Source organism: Peromyscus eremicus, chromosome 5, assembly GCF_949786415.1.
Source record: "Peromyscus eremicus chromosome 5, PerEre_H2_v1, whole genome shotgun sequence".
NCBI classification, from domain to species: Eukaryota; Metazoa; Chordata; class Mammalia; order Rodentia; family Cricetidae; genus Peromyscus; species Peromyscus eremicus.
This window is the reverse complement of record NC_081420.1, coordinates 135,618,597-135,628,687: the sequence shown is the minus strand read 5'-3', so window position 1 is coordinate 135,628,687 and position 10,091 is coordinate 135,618,597. Positions and strand designations below refer to the sequence as shown.

Here is a 10,091-nt window from a genome sequence, read left to right as displayed (position 1 = left end):
CCCACTTACGCATTTGCTCCCACAATGTACTGCTCTGTGGAACTTCATTCAGTTGACATCTATTCCGACCCCTACAAGTGTAATGCACTCATTGTTCACTCATTCATTCATTCATTCATTCATTCATTCACTGTACAAATGTTTATTGAAAGTCTACCTGTGTGGAGAAATGAAAGTGTGGAAAGAAAAGAAAAACAGAAGACATGGAACAACTTTACATTCATGTAAATCAGCAATGGAGAGATTAAAGAAACTGAGGTACAAAAACTCAAAGGAATTTCTCCCTTCCCGGGGAAGTATCTGGGTTGCTGTTGTCTTAGGGAGTATATTAGTTAGGATAATGGTAGGCTCTGCTGCAGTAACGAATGGACCACCAAGTGTCTGTGGTCTGCACAACATTTATTTCTATTTTCCAAATATTTGTATGTGGGTCAGGCAGCTTTTCGGGCCCCTTTATGCTCCACAATCAAAGCTGCTCTTATCTTTTAAGTACAACTTAATCAGCAGCTTCCTGCTCACTGGAAAAGGTGAGAGCTTAGGGAGCTGTGCCCTGCACTTTCCATACTGCACCGTGGTGTGCCTTTTCTCAAAGTCCATTAACGGAGTAGGCCACATGGCTCCGCCCAACGGCAAGGGGGCTGGGCAGTCTGGGGGTATACAGTCATTAAACCACAGGTCTCTGTTCCAGAGTGGAGGCGAGTAGAAGAGGCCAGAGGGTATTGAAGTCAGAGGGGAGAGAGAGTCAAGATACCAGGGAGCAACAGAGGAGATAAGAGGCTGAATGCAGGAAGAGGAGGGGAACGGTGAGCCAAAAACGGTGACTTTGGGAAAGGCAGAGGTGGTGCGTGTGTCGTTCAAAGTCACACACCAGCCAGGTCAGTCTTGAGAGACCTACCCTGGTAGGGTTCCTGAATGCCACATAAGGAGGTAAATGTGAAGACCACAGGGACATGCTTCCAGCCACAGAACTGGCATGGAAGACAGGCATTTCCATTCCTCAGTCCCTTCCCGGCCTGCCACCTGGCCAAACCATTCTCTGTAGGGCACCACAGGAGCCCAGAGGAGCAGCACTGTCTGGCCTCAGCTGGCGGCTGTGGGGTGGGCCTCCCTCCTCATCTCCTTCTTTGGAGCCTCCTGAAGCACCTGGCTCCCTCGCTCCACCAGTGTGCTCTTTGGGTTTTTAATTTTTCAAATTTCTTAACCATTTTAAGTATGTGTAACTGCCTGAATGTATGTATGTGTGTCATGTGCATGCCTTGTGTGTCAAATCTCCTGAAACTGGAGTTACAGGGAGTTGTGAGCCACCATGTGGGTGCTGGAAACCCAACTAGGCTCCTATGGAAGAGCGGTGAGTGCTCTTGACCACTGAGGCAGCTCTCCCAACAGCTACTGTCCCTTCCTCCTGCCTGCTGAGTGGAGCCCTTCCCAAGGTCTGGCCTCTGCTCTCGGTTCCCCGTGTTCTCTCTTAATCTCATTTAAGATGTGGCTTATACGCCTGGCTGTGCTTTCCGAATCCTGATCATGAGTGTGTCTCTCAGGTCTGTTTCTGCTCACTGTTTCCAAGAGGTTCCAGCCAATGATGAAATTCCCCCTGGGTCATAGTTCTGGCAGATTGGTTTGTGCTCACACATAAAATACCTGGGGTGGCTTATCTTGACCATCGATTTGACGTAATTCAGAATCACCTAAGACAAAGCTCTGGGCAGGTCCGTCTGGGAGGGTGTCTCCAGACACGTTTCACTGAAGCAGGAAGACCCACTTGGAACGTGCTCCCTTCCATGCTAGGCTGGGCTCCCAGACTGACTGAGAAGAATAAAGCAAGCCTGTCATTTATCTCTGCTTCCTGACCAGCTGCCTCAGGCTCCTGCTCACACACCTCCCTGGCCCAGATGGACTATCCACTCAGCCAGCATACACGTTTCCTTCCTCAGTCTCTCTATCAGCATTTTGTCATGTCGCCAAGAAAAGCATCCAATACAACAGCACAGCCAAATCTGTTCAGTCTCCTTCTACATTAAGCTGTCCCTGCCCAGTGTTCCCACTGTCCTTCATCCTTAGCTGCCCCGTGTTCCCACGGTCCTTCATCCTCAGCGTCTGGGGCCCTGTCTCTGTTCACGCCTGCATCCAGGCAATCCCTACTTCCATTTCTTCCCACCGTTGTCTGTGTCTTCCTCTTCTCTCTTCCATCTGCCTTGCTTAGAAGTTAACTCACCTCAGGATTCCACTCAGTTTCCCCGGGGTTCTCCTGGATTTTCTTCCCACCCTCACCATCTATCTGAAGCTTGGATCTGCCCCTCACCTTCAGTAGAGAGCTCCTCTGGGTTATCTGGAAGCTCACCCTCCCCAACCTGGAGAAGTTTAAGACAGGGGCTTTTCCATGTCACGGGCTGGTCTTGAACTCACAATCCTGCCTCAGCCTCTGTTGGTATTACAGGCATGCACCGACATGCCCAGTGTCAGCGTTATACCTGGGGCCTGTACATGCTGGCCTTCCCATTCTTACTCTCCCACGCGTACGGTTCTCATACTCTGGGAAAACTGGTTAATTCTGGTTCTCCCAGCATATCTAGAGCTGTTCTTTCGCTGGCCCTTGCTCAAGCTTTTTCTCCGGCTAGCATGCTCCTCCCAACCCAGCTCTCACTTCTCCTTCTGTTGAATCCCACCCATCTTTTCAGACTCTTTTTTGGGGGGTAGGGGGGCGGGTATTGAGACAAGGTCTCCTATAGTCCCTGGGCCTTAAAGTCTTGGCAATTCTCCTGCCTCAGCCTCCCAAGAGCTGGGCTTACAGCATGGGCCAACACACCGGGCTCTCCAAGTCTCTTCTCAATATCATATTGTTCCTTGCTTGGCTTTGTTACCAAAACGCCCCAGTATCTTTTGCTACCGGAACATTTTCTTTGCAACTCTTAGTCAGAAGCACTTGCTTTTTTTTTTTTAAACCGTGCGACACTGCCTTTACCCAGAGGACTTCCCTTTGGAGGCCGCCCAGCCAGGGGCTCTCCTCTGTGTTTTCAGAAAGTGAATTGCTGTGGTGTGTTTCAGGAAGCAGGTCCTTCCTTGGCATTTGTGTCTTCAGTCACAAGATTAAACATCCCACAAGTCGGGTTATTAGCAGTCCGGCCAGGGTCTGGGCTTCCATGTTCGGTGAACATTCCTGAAGCATTGTTTGCTGACTGCCTGAGCTGGGGGAGGTCAATCTGGCTGCTTTGCATCTGCATTAGGGGCTTCCCCAGGCAGATGGTTCTTCTGGAACATTCCATCAGGTCTCATTTCTGTGAAACCCACCTCAGCCTGGCCACAGTGGGGTGGTCAGGCAGATGCTTGGAAAGGAATTCAGTTCTGAGTGGGACTCCCTATGGGCTGATGAGGCGAAGCCTTGGACCGGGGAAGTGGCAGGACCACAGAGTGGAAAGTGAACTGTACTTACTTCAAAGCCACAAGAAATCTGTCTGGGAGCTGAAGGAAGGCACCACCACTCCGGAGGCTAAAATGCTGAGGGGGAGGGGGGGATTGAGAACTACTTAGTGGAGCAGTGACCTGCGGGATGGGGGAGGGGGAGTGAAAGCTTCTGCATCCTGAGGCTAGAGCTGGTGTCGCCCTGTGTTTTTCCTCCCCGTGGCAGCATCAAAACAAGAGCATCTTTAACAAAAGCCTTGATCAGGAGCAGCAGCTCCTGGCTCTAAAATGTAGTAACGGGCTCGTGGGATGGCTCCGTGATTAGGAGAATGCACTGCTCTTCCAGAAGACCCGCGTTTGGTTCCCAACAAACATATCAGGCAGCTAGTTTACAAGCGTCTGTAACTCCAGTTCCAGGGGACTCTTCACCTCTAGCCTCTGACGACACCTGCACTCCTTTGTACATACCCACACAGGGACACACATACACACACATAGTTAAAAACAAAAATTAAAATCTTTTTTTTTTTTTTTAAGTGTGAAGCATTTTGTTACCCAAAGGCAGAAAGAATAATGCAATGGACACTGGACTCCCTCTCCTGCCGCTGCCTCACAGGGGACTGAGACACTCTGGAGACCTGACCCAAAGCTCCACAGCAAGGAAGCAGGAAGAAGTGGGCGTGTGGGGGGGAGGTGGGGACTAAGGGATGTCCACCCGTCCCCACCTGCCCGTCCCCACCTGCGCGTCCCTGCTCTAGAAACTCTTTGGTAAACTGTTAGGTGAACTGTCTGGGGACACTACTGCGGCCCAATTCTTCCGCTTTGTAAACAGAGACCCGGAGAGATTAGGACGGCACATCTGACGTCACACAGTGGAGAGTATCAGAAACTCAGATCCAAGTTCTCAGGTGGCCGCCTCATGGGTCTTTGTACTCAGCCTCCTTTTCAGTGGAGGAGAGCTCCCACATGCTGGACAGCGTCCGCCCGGAGGCTGAGGCCTGTGTGCTCCCCGTGCACTGACTGCAGGTGGGGGTGGGAGAGGAGGCAGGTGAAAACAAACAGGGGTAAATATTCCTACGCCAACCGACCCTCTGACCTCACCAAACAACTCGACGACTTCTGCCTCTGCCTGCCAAGAGAGCAAAGGCCACGGTGTTTTGATTTGGTGTCTCAACACCTGTCCCTGTGCCCTGCGCTCAGTGTGTGCTCACGTTTGTCCCACACTTCCACCTCAGCAGCCACCATTTTCTCAGGGACCGAACCTGCAGCTGCTCCACACCTGCCCAGCTCCCGCCACTGCCCTACCTCACCTCGACGCACCTGGCCTTCTGCCAACCTGGGTCACCTGGGCAGGTGGACCCCTCAGCTCTGGGCCGGGTAGGATCTGTTCCTTCCTTTCTTCCTTGACCCATCTTGCCATCTCCGTTTACCCTCTGCTTCCCCTTTTAAACCACTAGGGCCCTTGAATCTTGGCCTTCTTGTCTGTCTTCTGGGCACTCCTGTCACTCAGGCAGGGACAGAAGCAGCATCCAGGCTGAGTCAGGGTTTCTGTCGCTGTGATAAACACCATGACCAAAAGCAACTTGGGGAGAAAAAGGTTTATTTCATCTTACAGCTTACAGTTCATCGTGAAGTGAAGTCAGGGCGGGAACTCAAGGCAGGAGCTGAAGCAGAGGCCAAGGAGGAGCACTTCTTGCTGGCTCTTTCCCCATGGCTTGCTCAGCCTGCTTCCTTATACAACCCAGGTCCACCTGCCCAGGGGTGATAATGCAACATGGAGAGCTAGGCCCTCCCACATCAGTCACTACAGGCCAGTCAGAGGGAGGCATTTCCTCAATTACAATTTCTTCTTAAATGGCCCTAGCTTGTGTCAAGTTGACAAACAAAACAAAACCTCAAACAAAAAAATTATCCAGCACAGGCCCTATGCACAACCTGCAGAAATGAAAACCATTTTTCAAATCATCGATCACTGCCCATGAGTGGGTTGGGAAATCATCTAGTAGATTACAACCAACCTTCAAAAGAAGCAGAAAAGAGACTGGGTGGGGCAGCGTAGTTGGTAGAGTACTTGCCTGGTAGCCATAAAGCTGTAGGTTTGAACCCTAGCACCACATAAAACTCCAGGCATGTGCCTGGAATCCCAGCACTCTGGAGTAGAGGCAGGAGAATCAGAAGTTCGAAGCTGTTCTTGGTTACAGAGCAAGTTCAAGTCCAACCTGGACTACATGAGACTCTGTCAGAAGGAAGGAAAGAAGGAGAGAGGGAGGGAGGGAGGGGGAGAGAGAGAGAGAGAGAGAGAGAGAGAGAGAGAGAGAGAGAGAGAGAATGAATGAATGAATCTGGAGGGTGCCCCCTAGAGTGAGTACTGCTTTGCAATTTGATGCTTCCGGTCAGTTGTTCCGGAGTCCCCAGAAAAACCATGGACTGTGTAATCAGAGAACCTTAGCGACCCTGGGCTAAATAACCAGTGAGAACACCTAGGTGCCATCACTGAAAAGCAACAGGAGTGAGGGCTGAAGAAACGTGCATTACTGCGCAGACTCAGAGGACCCTGTGGTCCTTGGAGCTCCGCACAGGTCCCCAGGGCGGGCTCCTGCTCTCCTCCTGGGGGAAGGAGATGGGTTTGGGCATGGTTGCCCAGATGGTCTGGAGAGACTGCTAAGATGTATACCCCGTGCTGGGACTCAATTTGCATACAAATCAAAGACTGCAGTTTACTACTTGGTCATCAAGAAAAAGCTTTTTAAAAAGAGATAGAATCTTCCAGAGACTTCCATGCAACTTCAAGGCCCAGAAGGTGTATCTGTCGGAGTTCAGCCAGTTTGGAAACACACCATCTTCTGCAGGGGACCAGCAGATGTGATGAATCAGTCTGAATCAGGACTCGGAGCTGGAGAGGGTGAGTTCTGACTCCACCCCCACACCCTCGGCTCTGGGCAGGAACACTGGGTATCACTGGCAATAAAAGGTGAGCACATTCTCCTGGTTGCCTCGTATAAGGATGACGGGAGGTCTGAGGTCCTGGGACAGGGTCTCCAGCCAGGCCATGTACAGCGAACTGGGGCACTTCCCCTTCCTTCCGATGGGCAAGGTGCTGTAGGAGGAAGAGTAGTGGCAGAGGAATTACCCAGGGCTTCTCCCACACAGCCCAGCCCAGGCCTTGTTCTCTGAACAGTCCATCAGCTTCTTGCTTGTTCATGGTTCCTTCCCACTCACTTTTTTTTCCCTTTTTTTTTTTTTTTTTTTTGGTTTTTCCAGACAGGGTTTCTCTGTGTAGCTTTTTTTGGAGCCTGTCCTGGAACTCACTTTGTAGACAGGCTGGCCTCGAACTCACAGAGATTTACCTGCCTCTGCCTCTTGAGTGCTGGGATTAAAGGCGTGCACCACCACCACCTGGCCTCCTTCCCGGCACTTTAAGACCTCGCTGCTGTCCTTCACAGAGTTCCTCGGAATACCTTGAGCCACAAAGTATTTCTAAGCAGACCCATGGCCCGCACATACTCTGTGATCCAGTCCCCTCTAACCCTTCCAACCTCACTTAGCCCTACTCACTACTGAAGAGCCACGGTGATAAATGCCAAGCCTGCTCCTGCCTCAGGACCTTTGCAGTTGATGCTCTTGACACTTGGGAAATGACCATGCCCAGCTCTGGGCGGCTCCTTTGAATCATCCAGGTTTTTGCTCCTCTAATTGACCACACCTTCCCATCCAATCCCCATCTGACTGTTTTCACAGCTCTTCCCAATCTTAAAGGCATCTTTTATTGCATTTCTTTGTCATCTATGTCCCCCATTAGAATGTGTCCCAATATATCCACCTGCAGGTTGGGTTTACCTGGCCTCTCCCTTCTGGGCCTAGAATACACTCTGCGAGAGGCAGGTTCAGAAGATGTTTGCTGAGTGGGAGAGGCCACCCCACGAGGTCACTAGCACTATGCCAGGCTTGCCTTTCCAGCGCCACAGTATGACATGCTTGTGTGATGGAGCTGCATGCCCTGGTCCTGCCCCCTGGCCAAGGGAGGGTGTCAGGGCAGACTCCAGCATGGCCTCTCGGGGGCCCCATTGTCCCAATTGCACAACACCATGTAAATAACAAGACGTCCTAGAATGCTGTTCAGTCATGTTTGGCTGTTTAGATCAGAAAGTGACTTTTCTACCATCTTAACGATTCTAACGATGCACTGGGACCGTGTACGAGTGAGTGCCTCGGGTTCAGCTTCTGGGAAATACAGCCTCCCACAGAACCAGCTGTGGTGCGTGAAGTCGGGATACCAGTGCTTACATGGGACTTGGAGATCTATCAGTCCTCCCCAGGCACTGTTTCGTCTGAGCTTTAGCCTAGCCCAGCGGTGGACAGTGCCCCAGTGGTAGGGCAGGCCAGCCGGAGCAGCCAGCCAGGCAGATTGGAACTGCGGTTCAGAGTTCGGAATCTGACCCCACAGAAGCTGCCTTGCCGTGTCCTCAGCCACGTGGCCTTGGCAAAGGGCCCAACTGGCTCTGAGCCTCAGGGTTCTCTAAAGTGAGAGATTCTACCCTCGTGGGCTGTCTGTGGGTACACACAGGGTGCAGGTGCTAGAGACCCAGCCAGGTCTCTAGACCTTTCTGCCAGCTGCGTCTGCTTGCTCCAACCTCACACGCCCACTGAGAGCCTGTGACCACTAACTAAAACGCAGGGTCATAACACCAGTGGGACAGCGAGTGCCCTGTGTTTAAAAAGTGAGGACCCCAGGAGCAGGAAAGGTGCGTGGGAACAAGGACGTCTATGTCACTAAGCAGCTGTCATCCTCATTAGAAAGCGTTCGGTGACAGTCCGTGGAAAGGGCACAGAAGAGGAGAAAGGCCAAGTTTAGACTTCACAGGCACTCCTGAGGCCGAGGACATTACCATCCACGAAATGCTACATTATCTTTGGGAACCCAATTCACCAACTTTAAAGGCCACAGGGCACAGGTGCCTGCCATTTCAGAGCCCGGAAACACTCAGGATTCCTACAGTATGCCTGGGCATCAAGTTCCCTCCCTCAGTGGAGCCTGTGGCTCTGTCCCAGGGACGGCAGCTTTAGCTCACTCAAGCACCAGCCAATGACATGCTTGCTCTTGCCAACAGGATGTGCTCTCCTTATCTTTAGAACAAAACCAGGAACAAAACAACTTCTGTTCGAAATTGCAAGGCAATGTTAGGTCAATGTTAGAGACAGAAGTTAAGGCCCTGAACAGAGCCAGTGGTGACAGGCTGAGCGCCCGTCCGCTCCCCACCTGGAAGGTCCTGAGCAGAGGACTCAGTTCCTATGGCAGTGTTCTTGTGTCAAGGAACAGTTAGTGATGATTCTTGGAAGCAGCAAGACCCATACCTACAGTATCCTCACACATCCACTGGTAGTGAGTACTCCTTAGTACTCTTTGTCATTGAGGAGGGAACCCCTACAAGGAAAGGGGGTATCTGGTCTCCACAGGAACAGAGGCTGTGGGGCTATGCAGGTGTAGCTGTGCTCACACATGGGTGGAGGTGTTGGGGTGCTTCATCAGATAACCCACTGATGAGTAGACAGACAGCCAAGTTCTGCCTGCAACCAACACTAGACTAGATGTCCATTGAACCTGGTCCCAGAGAGGATTGCTGCCTGTTTGTTGTCCTTAGAATATCTGGTGAGGGGGGTCCTGAACCACTTCCCAGCCCCCTTCTGGGAGAGACTGTACAATTTGCATTTCTAGGGTTCCCAGGTCTAAAGAGGCTGACCTCAACTACACCTTGAGGAATCTGGGCTGGTCTCCAGCTTGGAGAGTTGCGACACACACACACACACACACACACACACACACACACACACACACACAGCTGCTCTGTCTGACCCATGGAGTTGGTCCAAGAGCTGGGGCCCTGTTGACAGCTGCAGCTGCTGGCTAGGGTGGGGTTTGTACAGGTGTCGTCTCCAGGGTGACTGGATACACCATCGTTGCTTTCCTTGGCTAATCCTGCCGAGACTGGCTGGTGGGCGTTTGACTTCTGTAGTTTTGGGGTAGAAGGGAAAGGCAGGGAGAGGTGCCACTCAGGTAAACTTTCTCATCACGGGGCCCCCAAGAGATAGGTTCATTTTAATAGCAAATAAATGTGGGGTCACAGCACCATGGGAGGGAACCTTGAAGACTGCTTCAGTGGTCATTAGGGAAACCAAGGCTAGGGAGACATGGGCGTCCTTACCAAGGTTACACAGTGAGCTAACAGCCGGTCATAATTGCAAGCCTGCTTCTTAAAAGCCCTGGGGAAGCAGCTTCTGCCATCCTTGTACTCTGGAGAGTTCACACCTCAGGTCCTCACCTGGTTAGAGGTCTTGGAGCATCGGGGATAAAGCCACCTCCACCGCCTTGTACTCTGACTTGGGCCACACCCTGGGCCCAACATTGCCTTAGGAACATTCTCTGAGAGGTGTTGGTGATAAAGCAATCCTGTCCTCAGCGATTTCTCAGTAGGAGAACATGATCTCCTGTAGGCCCTGGAAAGTGCTCAGACACAATGGGGGTCACCTGACCGGAAGTGCTGTCACATAGGGCCCTACACTAGGAGGGTCCACACCTGGTCGACACTGGGTGTTACAGTCTGGACTCCTTTTCAATGCTGTGAGCCACATAGGAGGGCATTTCAAGGCAGAGCTCAGCTTGGTAACTTCCTGTGTAGGGCCCCACTCATTGGCTGGCT

At 51.7% G+C, this 10,091-nt stretch overlaps 1 protein-coding gene across 2 annotated transcripts in view; it reads right to left on the bottom strand.

Moving 5' to 3' along the window:
- Positions 1-6,192: 6,192 nt before the first annotated feature.
- Slc12a3 (solute carrier family 12 member 3) overlaps positions 6,193-10,091 on the bottom strand; it is a 36,247-nt gene continuing 32,348 nt past the window's right edge. For both annotated transcript variants that reach the window (XM_059262698.1, XM_059262699.1), the window contains exon 25: positions 6,193-6,493. In XM_059262698.1, the coding sequence (XP_059118681.1) occupies positions 6,352-6,493 (142 nt within the window). In that variant the 3' untranslated portion in view covers positions 6,193-6,351. The remainder of the gene's footprint in view (positions 6,494-10,091) is intronic.